General features: G+C 39.1%; 1 protein-coding gene across 7 annotated transcripts in view; it reads right to left on the reverse strand.

The window, feature by feature from the left end:
- Nucleotides 1-18,999, reverse strand: part of HDAC8 (histone deacetylase 8) — a 221,803-nt gene that overhangs the window by 171,424 nt on the left and 31,380 nt on the right. Inside the window, exon 5 of one of the 7 annotated variants that reach the window (XM_045995581.1) lies at nt 1,863-1,970. The exons of the other annotated variants lie outside the window; for them this stretch is intronic. Within the exon in view, the coding sequence (XP_045851537.1) occupies nt 1,863-1,970 (108 nt within the window). The remainder of the gene's footprint in view (nt 1-1,862; nt 1,971-18,999) is intronic. 7 annotated transcript variants of the gene reach the window in all.

The following is an 18,999-nucleotide window of genomic DNA, read 5'->3' on the forward strand; positions in this document are numbered from 1 at the left end:
CTTCTCCGCTAGACTGTAAACTCTTTGAGAGCAAGGACTGTATCTCTTACTCATCTTTATACCTTCAATATCTAGCACAGTGCTTAGCACATGGCAGGCTCTGAAGAACACATTTTTTTTTATTTTAAAGGTTTTATAGGAATGACGAAATGTCTAAAGAATGGAGAAAAGGATTCATATTTTTTACCTTGGATAAATGAAAAATAATGTTCAGATTATACATTTACAAATTCAAATGTGATAAACTAGAAAAACTTTGGACCAGATCACTAAAATTGGACTGATCAGTACCCAAATCAGGAAACTTTAAGGCTCCGTGACTCATTGCTCCCCCCACCCGAGAACAAACAAACAAACAGAGAAACAAAGCATGGATTTACATAAAAGCTGGTTCTAGATCTACAGACATGTTATTAGTTTTTTTTTAATGTGTGATCAAATAGGGAGCTTTGCATTAAAAATATCCAAAATATAAAGTTAGATGTGGCAGTTTTGTTTGGTAGACACACTTAAAATGGAAATGACCTGAATCAATTGGCAAAGTGGGTGGGTAACACTAGGGTAAAATTTAATATCAAAACAAAGAAGGTAATTCACTGATGTGAAACAAACAAGGAGAGTGGAAGATATCCTGTAAGGTCGTATTTGAACTGGTTCTCAGTACTGTAACACAGCGACAGACTCCCAGGAGACTGCACAGACCATTTTGATGCGTAGCCTAGATCAATCTATGAAATAAACACCTTATTTAACTCATGGCTAGTGCTTCAAGCCAATGGATGGCTTTATACGTAGAAAGAAACATTTGGTGGTATATTTGTCTTTGTAGTGACAAATACATGCACAAATAGCGATTGCAGTCAGTAGTGTCACCTTTAAATATTGAAGACAGAGATGTAAAAACGATATGAAGGAGTATCAAGATATGCATGTTCCGGCATAGATTAGATCTGTAGTTCTTTTTTTTTTTTTTTAAGTCAGCTCTATGCCAAATGTGGGGCTTGAATTCATGACGCTGAGATCAAGAGTCACATGCTCTACTGACTAAGCCAGACAGGCGTACCCCAGATCTGTAGTTTTTAAAGTTCTCTTCAGCAGCAGTCTATTGTTTATTTTTTTTCCTAATGAAATTTTATGTGAAATCCCAATATAGAAAATAAACAAAATCGACACCACTCCGGTTAAAGTGTGAGTGGACACTTTGGGGGGGGGGTCGGTTCCAGAACCCTATATACTTAGCTACCCCTTTACTTCCTGTAGTTGCCACTGAGGCATCTTAAGGAATCCTGGGATAGATACTGCGGAAAGGTCTCTACATGGAGAGAGAGGTTAGAATAGATGACTTCTGGTTCTTCCTGACTCTGAAAGTCTATAATATGATAATCCTCTCTCTAATATTCAAGATCAGTCAGGAAGTCAGGATTTTATTCCACTTATGGAAGAGTCCAGTAGAGGACAATATAAATAACTAGATGTTTGAGAAGTAATAATTATACATTGGGCACAGGTAACAAAAGAGGTCTATCTCTTCCTTCATCCCTCAGCATATAAATTTGTATTGAGCACTCACTCTGCTCCATAATCTGGGAATAAAGATGAACAGATCATACAGATAAGCCTATTCTCAAGGACTTCACAGTGTGTATGTATGGAAGGGTTGGGGGTATGTGGAAGCAGATGAAAAACACACACACACAAAAACAAGAAAACAACATACTCTGACAAGCGACATCACAAAAATAACACAGGGATGTGATAGAGAGTAACAGGTGTGTGTGGGTTACTTCAGATAGGTTGGTCAGGAAAGATTCTCTGAGCAGGTGATATTTAGACAAAGACCTGAAAAGTGAAAAGAAACTCACCCATACTGAGATGGAGAAGTCTTCCAGGCAGAGAGAACAGCATGGCAAAAACTCTGAGGCAGGAAAGAACTTCCTTGGCCTATTTGAGAAGCTGAAAGGCCAGTGTGGCTGGAACACAGTTAATGAAGGAGAGTGGTACAAGATGAGTTCTGATGGGACCAAATTACAGGGGCCATCACAAGGAGTTTGGACTTTATTCTCAGTGGGATAGGAAAATTTGGAGGGTTTTGAGCAGAGGAGGGGTAGAATCCGATTTAAACTATCATTTCTTCTACGAAGGGATGTTGTATAGGTGATCATCAGCACAAGGAAAATGAGCTGAACTGCATCAGGAGAAATTTGGTAGCACAGAGGAAATTTGGAAGAAATGTTGCCAAGAGAGGTTGAAGAATTTTATTTTATGGCATAAAGCTAATTTCTTGGCATGATTTAACAAGCAGCCAGAAAGATAATTTCTTTAGCCTTCTTACAGCTGTCAGCTTTGACAATTTATCCCTGGTGTCACAGTCACTGGGAGAGCTGAGGCTCACATTTAAGTCTCCTCTCAATGCTTCTTTCATTAAATTAATTGCTTCTAAATTGCTTACAGCAAAGCAGCGAAAGATGGCAAAAGGCAGAAATACAGTACTTCCTTTTTCCAAAGACGCCTGGAAATGTGATTTTTCTCTATAAGAACCTACCTTAGTACTTACTTACGAGTTAGTTTACCAGCAAGTTTCCTCCTGGCATCTGAACCTCAAATCCCAACCTTAAGTCAGTCTGACCACCTGTTTTTTTCTGTTCCCAAAGCTAGGAAGGTCAAGTGCTGCTGGAACAAACCATGTAACTGCAGATGTACACCATTACACATTTATGGTTCCTGTTCACAGGTGGGCCTTCAAGCCTGCTCAGTAACAGTTTGCTTCCCTCTAGCTGTCTCTTTTTCACTCCTTACAATGGATACTACAATCTCAGACCCAAGAGCTCCTGATCAAAATTCCATTGCATTCCCAATAAGATCCAAAGTCCTACCATGGTCCACAAGGCCTTGCATGACATGCCCTTTATCAATTCCTCTGCCCTCTCCTGCCCTCGTCCCCATTACTGACTTCGCTCCAGCCACATTGGCCTTCTTGCTCTTTCTAAGAACATCAAATGGATAATGGTGTGCATCTGCAGTTATATGGTCTGCTTTTGAGGGACTGCCAGATTGTTTTCCAAAGTGGCTGTAGCATTTTACATTCCTACCAGCAGTGTATGAGGGTTCTAATTTCGCCTGTTCTCACATGCATTTGTCATCATCTGTCTAGTTGATTTTAGCCATTCTGGTGGGTGTGAAATGGTATCTTATTGTAGTTTTGGTTTGGGCTTCCCTAATGACTAATGATGTTTAATATCTTTCCTTGTGCTCATTGGCCATTTGTCTATCTTCTTGGTATAAACATCTATTCAAATCTTTGCCATATTTTAACTGGGCTATTTGTCTTTTTATTGTTGAGCTGGAAGAGTTCTTTATATATTCTGGACACAAACCTTCAATCAGATACAGGCCCATCCATTTTATTGCACTTTATTTTATTGTGTTCCACAGATAATGCTTTTTTTTTTTTTTAACAAACTGAAGGTTTGTGGTAGAAACAGTAAAAGAACTAGAATTAGAAGTGGAACCTGAAGATGTGACTGAATTGCCACAATCTTGTGATAAAACTAATGGACAAGGAATTGCTTCTTATGGATGAGCATAAAAAGTGGTTCCTTGAGATGGAATCTACTCCTGGTAGAAGATTCTTGAAATGGCACCAAAAGATTTAGAATATGACATAAACTTGATTGATAAAGCAGGAGCAGGTTTTGAGAGGATTGACTCTAATTTTGAAACAAGTTCTACTGTGGGTAAAATGCCATCAAACAGTCTCACATGCTAGACACATTGTTAAAAGGAAGAGTCTGTATGTGTGGCAAACTTTACCACTGTCTTCTTTTAAGAAACTGTCACAGCCACCCCAACCTTTAGCAGCCACCACCCTGATTGGTCGACAGCCATCAACACTGAGGCAAAACCTTCCACAGGCAAAAAAGAATATGACTCTATCAAAGCTCAGATGATTAGAATTTTTTGGCAATAAACTATTTTTAAATTAAATATATACTTTTTTAGATATAGTTTGTTATTGCAAGCATGGAAGACTACAGTACAAACATACATTTTTATATGCCCTGGGAAACCAAAAAACTCATTTGACTCACTTTATTGTATATTTGCATTATTGCTGTGGTCTAGAACAGAACCTGCAATACCTCCAAGATATACCTGTGTATGATCTGGGAATGTTTTCTCTCATTCTATTGGCTGTCTTTTCACTTTCTTGAAGGTGTTCTTTGAATCCCTTGATGAAGTCCAATTTATTTATTTTTTTCTTTTGTTGCTTATGTTTTTGGTGCTATAACTAAGAGGGCTTTGCCTAAGCCAAGGTTATGATGATTTACTCCAATGCTTTCTTCTACGAGTTTTATAGTTTGAGCCCTCACATTTAGGTCTATGATCTATTTTAAACTGTTATGTATGGTTGGAAGTAGAGGCCCAAATTCATTCTTCTGCATGTGGATCCAGTTGTGCCAGCACCATTTGTTGAGAAGACTATTCTTTCCCAGTTGAATTGTCTTAGTACCTTTGTCAAAAACCAATTGACCATAAATGTGAGGGTTTATTTCTGGACTTCCCATTGATCTATATGTCTAAACTTACGCCAGCACCACACTGTCTTGATTATAGTGTGAGTCCTCCAACTTTGTTCTGTCTCAAGATTGTTTTGGCTTTCTGTAGATCCCCTGCATTTCCATATGCAGGGATCAGCTTGTCAATTTCTACAAAAAGCCAGTTAGGATTTTGTAGGAACTGTGTTGAATCTGTAAATCAACGTGGCAGCATTGCCATCTTAACAATATTAATTTTCTGATCAATGAACATGGGATCCCATTACACATTATATGTATGATTCACAGTTACAAGGAACTCAGGTCTAACATAATTTTTAAAGGTGAGATCAAATGAATTTTTTGTAGCTTTATTAAGGTATGATTTAGATACCATAAAATTTACCCATATTAAGTATAAAATTCAATGATTTTTAATAAATTTACTGAGTTAGGCAGCCATCACCATAATCTAATTATAGAACATTTTTATCCCTCTAGTAAGATACCTCATATCTGTTACAATTAATCCCTATTCTAACCCCAGAGCCAGGCAACTACTAATCTACTCTCTGTCTGTATAGATTCGTCTTTCTGAACATTTCATATAAATGGAATTATACCTTATGTGGTCTTTTCTATCTGCTTATTTTACTTAGCATAATTTTTTCTTTTTTTTAAGGATTTATTTTGAGGGAGAGAGCGAGAGAGCGCGCACATGTGTACGAACGGGGGGTGAGGCAGAGGGAGAGAGAGAATTGCCAGCAGACTCCCAACTGAGCATGGAGCCAGATGTGGGGTCTGATCTAATAGCCCTGAGATCATGACCTGAGCTGAAACCAACAGTCAGATGCTCAACTAACTGAGCCACTCAGGTGTCCCTACTTAAGACAATTTTTTAAATTAATAGAGCTTTCTAGGACAGTTTTAGATTTACAGAAAAACTGAACACATCGAACAGAGAGTTCCCATATACCCTCTCCCCCACATATAGTTTTGCTTATTAACATCTTACATTAGCCTGGTACATTTGTTGCAATACTGATATATTATTATTAAAGTCCATAGCTTACATTAGAGTTCACTCTTAGTGTTGTATGAGTTTTGACAAATGTATGATGTCATGTATCCACAATTGTAGAATCATAAAGAATAGTTTCACCACCCTAAAAATTCCCTGTGCTCTGCCTAAGTATTCCTCCCTCCTCTCCGAGCCCCTGGTAATCACTAATTTTTTTTACTCTCTCTATAGTTTTGCTTTTTTTCAGAATGTCATATAGTTGAAGTCATACAGTATGTAGTCTTTCCAGGTTGGCTTCTTTCACTTAACAATATGGATTTAAAATTTCTTCATTTCGTTTTGTGGCCTGATAGCTCAATTTTAAAAATTTCAGCTTTATTGAGATATAACTGACATATAAAATTATAAGATATTTAAAGTGGACATTGTGGTGTTTGGATACTCATACACACACTGTCAAAGGAGTGCCCCCATCTAAATAATTAACCCATCTATCACCTCACATACTTATCTTTTTTTGGTGAGAATATTGAAGTTCTAATCTCTTAGCTAATTTCAATCCTACAATACAGGACAGATTGTTTTTTTATAGCGGAATAATACTCCATATCCATTGTATAGATAAAACAGTTTACTTATCCATTTACCACTGATGTACATCTTGATTGCTTCTAAATCTTGGCAGTAAAGAAAAAAAGCTGCTATCAACATTTGTGTGCAAGTTTTTGTATGGACATCAGTTTCAACCCAATTGGGTAAATACCTATGAGCATGATTGCTGAGCATTACATTTTGGAGGCTCATTCACATTGTAGCATGTATCAGTATTTTATTCCATTTTAAATCCTTGAATAGTATTCTATTATATGGATATATCACATTTTGTTTATTCATACACTAGTTAATGGAAATATGGCTTGTTCTCACTTTCTGGTTATTATGAATAACCAAACAGAATAGAAGAGAATTGATGCACTATGAACATTTATATGCAAGTCTCTGTGTAGACATAAGTTTTGGTTTCTACTGGGAGTGGAACTGGTGTTATGTATGATAAATTTGTGCTTAACTTCTTAAGAAACTGCTAAACTATTCTCCAAAGTGTTAAAATAAGCCTTGCAAATTTTCAAAGTGCTGGAACAAACAATCCTAAAATTTGTATGGAACCAGAAAAGACCCCAAATTGCTAAGGAAATGCTGAAAAAGAAAACTGTATTACAAAGCTGTAATCACCAAGACAGCATGGTACTGGCATAAAAACAGACACATAGACCAATGGAACAGAGTAGAGAGCCCAGATATGGATGCTCAACTCTATGGTCAGATAATCTTTGACAAAGCAGGAGAAAATATCCAGTGGAGAAAAGACAGTCTCCTCAACAAATGGTGCTGGGAAAATTGGATGGTTATGTATAGAAGAATGAAACTTGACCATTCTCTTACACCATACACAAAGATAAACTCAGAATGGATGAAAGACCTCAGTGTGAGACAGGAATGTATCAATTCCTAGAGGAGAACACAGGCAGTAACCTCTTTGACATCAGCCACAGCAACCTCTTTCAAGACAAGTCTCCAAAGGCAAAGGAAACAAAAGCGAAAACGAACTTTTGGGACTTCATCAGGATAAAAAGTTTCTGCACAGCAAAGGAAAGAAGCAGTCAACAAAACAAAGAGGCAACCCACAGAATGAGAGAAGATACTCGCAAATGACACTACAAAGGGCTGATACCCAAGATCTATAAAGAACTCAAACTCAATACCCAAAAAAACAGATAATCATGTCAAAAAAAGGGGCAGAAGACATGAACAGACTTCTCCAAAGAAGACATACAAATGGCCAGCAGACACACGAAAAAATGTTCACCATCATTAGTCATCAGGGAAGTTCAAATCAAAACCACACTGAGATATCACCTTACACCAGTTAGAATGGCAAAGATTAACAAGACAGGACACAACAAATGTTGGAGAGGTTGTGGAGAAAGGGAAACCCTCTTACACTGTTGGTGGGAATGCAAGTTGGTGCAGCCACTTTGGAAAACGGTGTGGAGATTCCTTAAGAAATTAAAAATAGGGACGCCTGGGTGGCTCAGTTGGTTAGGCGGCTGCCTTCGGCTCAGGTCATGATCCTAGCATCCTGGGATCGAGTCCCATATCGGGCTCCTTGCTCGGCAGAGAGCCTGCTTCTCCCTCTGCCTCTGCCTACCTCTCTGCCTACTTGTGATCTTTCTCTCTCTGTCTCTCTCTCTCTCTCTCTGACAAATAAATAAATAAAATCTTTAAAAAAAAAGAAATTAAAAATAGAGGTATCCTATGACCCTGCACTTGCACTACTGGGTATTTACCTCAAAGATACAAATGGTGAAAAGAAGGACCATCTGTACCCCAGTGTTAAGAGCAGCAATGTCCACAATCGCCAAACGGTAGAAAGAGCCAAAATGCCCTTCAAAAGATGAATGGCTAAAGAAGATGTGGTCCATATATACAGTGGAATATAACGCCTCCATCAGAAAGGATGAATACCCAACTTCTGTATCAACATGGATGGGACTGGAATAGATTATGCTGAGTGAAATAAGTCAAGCAGAGAAAGTCAATTATCATATGGTTTCACTTCCTTGTGCAGCATAAGGAACAAAATGGAGGACATTAGGAGAAGGAAAAGAAAAGTGAATTGGGGGAAAATAGAAGGAGAGACGAATCATGAGAGACTGTGGACTCTGACAAACAAACTGAAGGTTTTAGAGGGGAGGGCGGTGGTGGTGAGGATGAGTGAGCCTGGTGGTGGGTATTAAGGAGGGCATGTATTGCATGGAGCACTGGGTGTGGTGCATAAACAATGAATTTTGGAACAGTGGAAAAAAAAAGAAGCCTTTCATCTGCCATTGCTGGTTCCCTTCAACCATGGAGATCTTTCTAGTCCTCAAATCAATTTACTGGGTGTTCCAAGTGATCTGACCTCAATATAGCTATGTTCAAGGGACAAGGAAAGCTCAGGGTCCTCCTACTTCTCCACCATCCTAACCCCCTTCCCCTAAACTTTTCTCCAAAGTGTCTGTAGCACTCTACATTCCCCCCAGAGACATATAAAGGTTCCTGTTTCTTGACATCCTTGCCAACATTTACTGTCTATCTTTTTTATTACAGCCATTCTAGTGGGTGTGTCATGGTATCTCATTGTGGTTCTAATTTGCATTTCCCTATGATTAATGATATTGAGCATCTTCTCATGTGCTTATTGACTATTCATATATTTTCTTTGGTGAAATGTCTATTCCAATCCCTTCCCATTTTTAAATTAGGTTGTCTGTGTTGTTATTATTGAATTTTAAGAGTTGTTATTTTGGATACAAGTCCTTTATCAGATACATAATTTGCAATTATTTTCTCCCAGTTTATGAGTTGCCTTTTTATTATTATTTTTTTAATATTTTATTTATTTGACAGAGAGAAATCACAACTAGGCAGAGAGGCAGGCAGAGAGAGAGGAGGAAGCAGGCTCCCTGCGGAGCAGAGAGCCCAATGCGGGGCTCAATCCCAGGACCCTGAGATTATGACCTGAGCTGAAGGCAGTGGCTTAATCCACTGAGCCACCCAGGCGCCCCATGAGTTGCCTTTTTATCTTCATAATGTTGTCTCTTGAAGTACAAAAGTTTTCAATTTTGATGAAGGCCGGTTTGTCAATTTTTTTCTTATTTTATGGATCATGCTTTTGTTGTTGTACCCAAGAAATCATTGCTTTACCAAGGTCTCAAGGTTTTCTCCTACATTTTCTTTTATAAGTTTTATTGATTTAGCTCTTACGTTTAAGGCCTCTTTTCCATTTTTAGGTAACTTTTGTGTATTGTATGAGGTAAGGGCCTAATTTTATCTTCTGGCATGTGTATATCGAATTGTCCCAGCATCACTTGTTGAATTTCACCATATATTTTCAAAGGCTTTAAAAAGAAGTGTTTTTCTAACTTTGATTTTGAAAACTTTCAAGCCTACAGAAGTTAGAAGAATTATACAATAAGTAGTCACTTGTCTTACACTTAGAGTCATAAATGGTTACTAATTTCCCATTATTTGTTCTCTCTAGACACACACGCACACACACACACACACACACACACACACTCTTTGCAGAGTCATTTGAAAGTAAGCTACAAATATGAGGACACTTCACTCCTAAATACTTAAACATGCATCTTCTAAGAAAAAGAAGTCTTCCACACTGTCACATCTAGGAAATCAACATTAATTTAATAATGTCATCTAATAATATAAATTTAAATTTACCAAGTTATTCCAAAAATGTCTTTCATAGCTCTTTATGATCCCCTCTTCCATTCAGAATCCAATCATGGTTGGCACATTGTATTTGATTGCTAGAGTTCATGGTTCTTTTTTCAATCTAGAACTCCTCTGCCTTCTTTTGTATTTCATGATAGTGGGTTTTTGAAGAGTTGACTTGGTGGAAGTCGCACACTCTAGGCTTGCCTAACTGCCATTTTCCTATTTAAATTCATGTTAAACATCTTTGGCAAGAATATTTCATAAATGGTGCTCTGTACTTATTACATTACACCAGGAGGCACAATGTCAGGTTGTCCTGATATTGACAATGCTGAATTTAATCACTTGTTCAACCTAATGACTGCTAGATTGTCCCATTGTAAATGGACATTTCCCCTTAGTGATTGAGCAAGGAACCCTGTGGCGTGATAATTTGAGACTGTATGAATATCCTGTTCCCCAAGAACTTTTTACTCAATAGTTTTAGCATCCATGTGGTAAGCATGTCAAAATCAATTAATATACTGGGAGTTGCAAAATAGTGATTTTCTATTCTATCTTACTATTATATTTATTAGCTAGTATTCTGCTAGAAAAAATATCTTTCTCCCTTTTTCCCCCTCTCTCTCTACTGAATATCACTATGGACTAATGGATTATTATGATTATTGTTGCTATAATCCATTCCCATCAATAGTTTCACAATTTCAAAAAAAATACATATTTCCTAGCTTAGTAGACAGAAAAAGTCTAACAGCGGTGTGCATCAGTAGCAATGAGCATACCTAGTGCCAAGACTGTGGTAATGAAATACTGTTTCCTACTAAGAGGAACCAGGGCTTCGAAGAGAAATGGCTGATTCTGGGGCTGGAGTGGGAAAAGTTCAATGTGAACTGGGGAAATTCTGTTCACCAGAAAGCAAAGCTGCATTAAGGAAGTGATGGGATCATGTAAAAAATACATAGCAGCTGGCTTGGAGGAGATCTCACTGGCCAAATTTGGGGATAATTTGATCATTAAAAAGAGGGGCGCCTGGGTGGCTCAGCCTGTTAAGTATCTGCCTTCGGCTGAGGTCATGATCTCAGGGTCCTCAGATTGAGCCCCATGTTGGGCTCCTTGATCAGCGGAGTCTGCCTCTCCCTCTCCCTCGCCCCTACCCCCCAACTTGTGCTCTCTCTCAAATAAATAAAATCTTTTTTTAAGGTACTACTGCTTTATTTTATTTTATTTTATTTTATTTTATTTTATTTTATTTGAGTAGGCTCCATGCCCAGCCTGGAGCCCAATGCCAGGCTAGATCCCCAACGTGAGATTAGGACCTGAGCCTAAATCCACTCATATGCTTAACTGAGACACCCAGGCGCCCCCTGGTGACAACTGTTTAAAACAAAAGAAAGAAGCAAGGTATGTTTACCAGTATCCAATGCTGGTCAAGTTAAGAGGAAGATTAAAAATTACTTGTCTCTCGTGAACCTGGTAAAAGGAGTTCCAGTGGAACAGACAGTTGCGGAGTAATTGGGAAAGAAAGAAATGGAGAAAGCAGGCAATTTTATGGAAAATGGAAGGGAAGAAATAGTAGCTTGAGGGAGATAAGGTCAAGGGAAGTTTAATTTAGGAAGGCTGGGAAAAAACGCCAAACAAAGATAACATTATAAACCTTTTTACTTATGTTTGAATAATCTTTAAGGTTCACAATATACAGGCACATGGATGTTCTTCAAACAACCCTTAGGGTTGGTATTATTATCATTATCATTGTATACATGTGGAACCTGAGGCTCAGAAAGATGAGATGTCTTGCCCCAGATGTCACTGAGCCACATTTGTGTGTGCCCGCTGAGTTCCACCCATGGGTTAAGCCCTAAAATTACCAAGACAGACAAAATGTGGCCACTAACACATACACCCTGACCCTTCTCCAATCGAGGTCTTCCTCTCTCACAGTTTTATGCTCTTTTTCAGCTTGTCCTAGGCAGGCCACGGTAAGCCACAAACCTTGTTTGTTCTTGCTTGGGATAAGAGAAGAAAACTTAGGAGGAAAGAGGAAATAGTTATTAGTAACAATGAAGTTGAGTATGTGGAGGACTGAGAAAGGTCTGTTGGATTTGGCAATCAGGAGATTACTGGTGTATTTTCAGTGGTGTCAGAAGAGCAAACTGAGGAGCAAATGAATGATGAGCAAATATAGGCAGTAAAAAGACAGAGGGAGAAGGGGAGTTATAGGTGAGGCTTTGTACAACATGGAAATTTTAAAAGCACTTCTTTTTAGGGGTACCTGGGTAGCTCAGTGCCAGTGGTATGTCAAAACCGCTAGAGAGTGCTGATTATTAAATATTCAGGAATTTTGCAAGGATATTCTCTTCAGAGAATATCATCAAAATTAGCAAAGGCTACAAATTTAGGACTTTATTTTTTCAGAGATTTGGGTTGCCAGCATATTATTTGTTACTGTTTCTATAAAATGACACATGTTCAGTAAAATATATTCAACTATTCAAACTTTAACAAAAAGTGCAATGACCTGAAACCTCACTCCTGAGGAAAAAAAAAAAACCGCAAACACTGCTTGTTAGCAAGCAGAGTCTTCTTTAATGGAGAGAATATTACACTGCTATATAACCTTCCATAATGTGCCATGGACATCTTTCCATGTCAATTGAGTTTTACTGGCTGTATAGTATTCCATTGTGTGTATCTGGCATAACTATTTTATTGTTGAGCATTTTAGGCTGTTTTTGCTATCATGATGCTGAGACTAACACCGTTACATGTAATTTTTAAAACACATTTGTATAATTTTCTTTCTCCTTTGGGATAAATTCTCAGAAGACTGCTATCTCACAAGGTATGCTTATTTTTCATTTTGATATATATTGCTTAACTCTCCTCTGTAAAGTCCAAAAAAATTTACATTCCCACCATTAAGTACAGGAGGATGCCTGTTTCCCCACAGCCTTGGTAACACTGTGTTACTCTTCTAAATCTTTGCCAATCTCACAGATTAGCAACAAAAACACATGATTTTTTTGTTCATGTTCTTGATTATTAGTAAAAAATGAACATCGTTTTATAATAAATGTTTATTGCCCACTTGTATGTCTTTTGATAATTGCCTTTTATGGCCTTTTCCCATTTTTCTAAAGTGGAAGACTTTTTTGCTTTTTGCCCTTTCCCTAAAACAGTTTCTTCCTTAGATTCCTATACATTACAGTTGACCCTTGAATAGCATGGGTTTGAACTGTGTGGGTCCACTTATATACATATTTTTAAAATAAATATAGTATAATATTATATATTTTCTCTTCCTTATGATTTTTATAGTAACATTTTCTTTTCTCTAGCTTATTTTATTTTAAGAATACAGTATAAAATGCAAACAACATACTAAAATATGTGTTAATCGACTATATTATCAGTAAGGCTTCTGGTCAACAGCTGGCTATTAGTAGTTAAGTTTTGGGGAAGTCAAAAGTTTTATGTGACACCTGAAACCAATGTAACATTGTGCGTCAAATACATTTAAAAAAAAAAACTCCATTATATGTAGATATTTGACTGTGCAGGGGGTGAGTGCCCTTAACCTCCATGTTGTTCAAGGGTCAACTGTACTTCTTTCTGGGTCCTCTCCTACAATGTGACCAGTTCTTTCTCTTTTTTCTCCTCCTACGTTTGCCCCTTAAATGTTGATGCCCTCTTTCTTCTATTCTACCCACATTCCCCCAGTGTCTCAGGCACTCCTATGATCTTAATTAACATCTCTAACAACACGAACCATCCCAATACTAATAGTGATATTTATAATTTTAAACATTTATTGAGTTCTAGATACTGTAATTACTGCTTACATGGAATAGCTCAGCTATTCCTCATAGGAAACATGTAAGGCAGGAACTAGCATGAAGCTCCATCTTACAAAGGAGGAAACAGAGTCAGGAAAAGTTTAACTGGCTTGCCCAAAGTCACAAAGTTAGTAGGTAGAGAGCTGGGACCAAACTCAAGTCTCATCTGGTGCCAACTATACTTTATTACATCCCATGATGGTATGTTATGTCCTGTCAACATTAGAGGATGTCAAACTATGGCCCACAGGCCAAATCCAGCCTAATGTGTTTTTGTTAATAAGGTATTATTGGAACACATCCATACCCATTCATTAAATAATATCTATGGCAGCTCTGAAGCAACAAGAGCAAAGTTAAATATGTATGGATAGAGACCTTAAGACCCACAAAATCAAAAATCTTTACTATCTGGAGCATTACAGAAAAAGTTTATTTATTTCTTTTTTTTGTTAAGTTTATCTATTTCTGATGTATACATAGGTAACTCCAAAATTCTACATCTTCATCACTGACCTATATTTTGAGCTCTTGATCTGCTTATTGGCTGGACACCTCCAGCCCATAAGTACTTCAATCTCACCATTCTCAAAACTGGACTCTAATGCACCCATTCCTGCCATTCCTGACTTCATACTCTACGCCTCGGGATGTGACTGCATACTGCCAGTCCTTACTTTTTTTTTTTTTGAAGATTTTATTTATTTATTTGACAGACAGAGATCACAAGTAGGCAGAGAGGCAGGCAGAGAGAGAAGAGGAAGCAGGCTTCCCGCCAAGCAGTGAGCCCAATGCGGGGCTCGATCCCAGGACCCTGGGATCATGACCTGAGCTGAAGGCAGAGGCTTAACCCACTGAGCCACCCAGGTACCCCTGCCAGTCCTTCCTTTTATACCCAAGGCAGACATTGTTAATTGATCATATTACTCTTTCCCATTAAGCCCAGAAAAGGCTTCAGAATATTTTCTAACATCGCCTTTTATTAAGGTCTGGCATAGACTGGCAGTGGGAGGAACAAAGAAGGGGTTGGAGTAAAAAACCATTTTGGAGGTAGGATGATTAGGAGGTAGAGATGATGGAGGCCCGTGTAGATGGTGATGTCTTTGATTGGTAGCTATTATCAATCAAATGGAGTAAGCACATGACATAAAAGTTACTTGCCATCCCTGTAGCAGAGTCACACCCAGATTCTCACTGGTCCTGGAATCTGAACAAGTCTTTCACAATTCCACGTACCTGCACATGATTCTTCACCCCGTAATGAAATACTCCCCCGCTCCACCTGGCAATTCCTTCTTCCATGTCTGACAATCAGCTCAAATGTCACTACCATGAAGCCTTTCCCCATATGGATCAGTTGTTTCTACAATTAGTTGTTCAGAACTTTATTGTAGAGCCAATACATAATATATACATTATACTGTATCTATCTTTCCTAGATTGGTCTGTCTAATCCATGAAGAAACTGAGAGCTTTCTAAAAGCATGGCACAGATCTTACTTTTCTTTGTGTCCCTGAGGTCTAGCAGTAACTAGGACATAGCAGAATGTCAGTATGTTAAACTGAAAGGATAAAATCATGCAGGTATCACTGTCTAGCCAGACCAAAGCTTGGAACATAGTTCTTGACTCCAGCACCTTCTTTGCACCTCCCACTGCCAATCTTAGGTCAGGCCTTCATTTTCACACTCTGGATTACTGCCACAATTTCCCTGCCCTTAGTCTTGGCCCCTCACATCGATCCCCTCTGTTAATTCCCTCATTCAACAAATATCTATGAGTGTCTACTAGATGTTCTTTGTTCCAGGTGCTGAGACAAAATCCTTGTCCTCATGGAGCTTATATTCTAGGAAAGGGAAACACAACCATCAGAATGATCCACTTGTATGTAGCTCTGAACATGTCATTTTCCTTGAAAACTTCACGGTCTCTTCCCTGTTTATAGTCCAAACTCTCTGAACACGGCACATAAAGCCTTCCATGACCCAGCCCTTACACACTCTAGTTTCACCTTTGTATTCTGTATTCTACCAATACTGAAATGCATACACCGAAGCCTCCCTGACTTTGCTTTTGTTGTCACCTTTGTCTAGAATGTCCTTCCTTCTTCTTCTTCTTTTTTTGAACAGTTAACTCTTATTTCTTCAAGATTTAGCTGAGATAATAGCACTTAATTTAGGCCTTCCCTCTTCTTCCTCAGGTTAAGTGCTTCTCGTCAGAACTCCTATAACAACACCCTGTGCAGACCTCTGTTGCTGTGTTTCCACATTGCCTTATCATTGTTTGCTTCTACCTCTGTTTTCCTGATGAGGTGGTAATCTTGGGGGACAGAGACCATCTTACTCATCTTTGTAACCCCAAGAACTTCCTCTAGTATGACCCATATAGGCACTCAATAAATACTTGTTGAATTAAGAACTGTTATTTTCACATGCCATGCGAGTTTATGTCCAGACACTACTGCATTCCAGACTTTGATAATTAACTGCTTACTAGACATTTTTCTATCTCTCAGGTATCCCCAAAACCCCATGACTAACAATGAACTCATCACCCTCTGAAACGAACTCTTCCTCCTGTATTCCTATCATTATTTTTTCAAACTGGCAACCTTAGTGTCAGTGTTGATTATTCTGTCTTCCTCTTTCTGATAATTTTACTTCATTAATCCTCCCTTTGGCCCCTCCTTTCTGTTTCCTCTGCCACTGCCCTCATTATCACCATGCTGGCTGACTGCACCAGCCTCCTAGCCAGTCTTCCTGCCTCTAGTCTCACCCCTTGGATTTAATCCTCCACACTGCGGCCAGAGTTATTTTTGTCAAAGAAAAATCTGATTGTGTCACTTCTCTGGTTAATGATCTTTTCTGGCTCCCTACTGCCCTCAGGATAAAGTCCAAACACTTTAGTACAGTTCACAAGGTCCTTAAGGATCTGGCCTCATCTAAGTTTCCAGCCTCATCTCCTGCCACTGGCCCATACAAACTTTCTGCTGCAGCCATACCGAACTCTTGACAAGTCTTGTCACAACTGTTATTCTCTCATGCCTTCCCACGTTCACCTGTTCACCACCCTTTCCCTTATCCCCCCCTGCATCCTCCTGGCTTCCAATTTTTTGCCCTTGAAGGCTCAGCTCAGGCATCACAACAGCCTCAATATTAAAAAAAAAATCCTGCTCTGAACACAGTACCTCCCCATACCCTTCCTGAGCTTAGTGTCTTTGTTTATGTGCCTCCCTAGTGCTCTGCGCCTATTACAGCCATTCATCACATTGTGTCAGAATGTTAGTTTACTAGTCAGTACATCCCCGTTGATCACAAGCTTTCTGAAGTCAGGGACAGTGTCAGTGCGGTTTATCTCTGTATCTCCAGTGCCTACTATCTTTGCTTCAAACACAATAAAAACCTGACAACTAAAACAAATGTTTAAATAAGCGAATGCCTTCTTGACTTCGCAAATGCTGATCCCTTTGCCTGCCAGAAGATTCCCTTCTGCCTGGTAAATTCCTAGGTCACTCTTGTATCCCTGGCACCCAGCAGAATCCCTGATGTGCAGTAGGTACTCAATTAATACTGACAGACTGAATGAGGCCAAGCTCAAATACCACCTTCCTGACCTCTTAACAGCCCTATGTGTAGCCGGTTGGTCTCCACTCTCAGCTCCTTCTCCTGGAATACTTGCCACATTGCACACTTGACTGCTTCCCTGCTAGATGGGGAGCTCCTTGAGGACAGAATTTTGTCCTACTCATCTCTGTATGTCCAGTCCACAGCACAGTGGCAGTCATATAGGAGATGTTCAGAGACCATTTGTTGAATGACTAAACGGAGGAGAAAATAAGACTTAGGGAAGCCTCTAGAAATATCTGGATGGCTCTTCCAGACTGAGGAAGTGCATTGTTTTGTGTGGCTGCAGGAAGCAGAATGGCTAGGAAGAGCAGTGGCATTATTTCAGCTCAACAGAAGAAAGAATTTTGTTAACTTTTTAGAATGGCTTGAGGATCAAATGAGCTGCCGCTGGGGAAAGTGACCTCCCTGTGACAAGAGGTGTACAAGTTGGAGAATGCTAGACAGTGATATCGGAGAGGGAATCTCATTAGCAGACAGGAACGTGAATATGGAGTGATGGTTGGAGGTGATGGTAATGGTGGTGATAGATGACCCTTGGGGTTCCTTCTAGATGACTCATTCATTAACCTGTACCCCTAAGAGGTGCCTATAGATTGGAACATGGCTTCTCGACCAACCAGACCTTTCTTAGCGAGCCTGGGCACACAGCTGCTCTTTATTTCTTCTCAGGGGCAGGACTACCTCAGTTCTGTCCTTATCTTTAATAACTAGCAAGTTATCTGGCACACAGTAGGAGCTCAACTATTTCCTGGATTGCATCTGACTATCCAGATATCAAAGACCCTTCCCCACTGACTGAATACATATTTTGTGAATAAAGTTAACTTAAATTCCACTACGTGACAGGGTGTGGCTCATACCATTCATTATTTACCCGGTATCTACTATATATATATGCATATATATATATATAAAAGCAAGGCCACAGGCTAAGCACTGTGAAAGAGAAAGCAAATGGACCTCTCTTCTAGGAATTTACAGTAAGAGAGAGAAGCTATGAATACAGTAAGTATAGCAGAGATATAGAGTGACTAGATCGGTGCCTGCTATTTAGTAGATACTCATGGAAGGCTCAGTAGTAGCCCCCAAAGATGACCATTTCTTAATCCTCACAACTTGTGAAGGTTACATTTTATGGCAAAAGAGACTTTGCAGATGTGATTAAATTAAGGCTCTTGAGATGGGGAGATTATCCTGGATTATCTCAGTGTGCCCTTAATGTAATCATAAGTGTTCCTTAGAAGAGGGAAGCAGAGGGGGATTTGACACAGGAAAGAAGGTCACATAAGGGAAGCAGAGTCACAGAGAAAAGCCTCACTGCTGGCTTTGAAGTTGGAAGAAGGGACCATGAGCAAAGAATATAGCTCCAGACACTGGAAAAGGCACAGAAACAGATTTTCCCTTTGAGCCTCTAGAGTGCAGCCTGACTGAGTGTAGCCCTGCTGACACCTTGATTTTAGTCCCATAAGACTCATTTCAGACTTCTGGCCTCCAGAACTGTAAGAGAATAAATTCCTGCTATTTAAAGCCACTAAATTTGTGGTCACATTATAGCAGCATTAGGAAACTAATACAGCACTCAGTAAATATTTGTAAGTGGATTTTTTAAATCATTTAAAAAAATTATTTATTTATTTGAGAGAGAGAGAGAAGGAGCAGGTGAGAGAGATGGGGAGACTACCTGCTGAGCAAGGAGCC

The sequence above is a fragment of the Meles meles genome, chromosome X (genome assembly GCF_922984935.1).
Source record: "Meles meles chromosome X, mMelMel3.1 paternal haplotype, whole genome shotgun sequence".
Taxonomy (NCBI): domain Eukaryota; kingdom Metazoa; phylum Chordata; class Mammalia; order Carnivora; family Mustelidae; genus Meles; species Meles meles.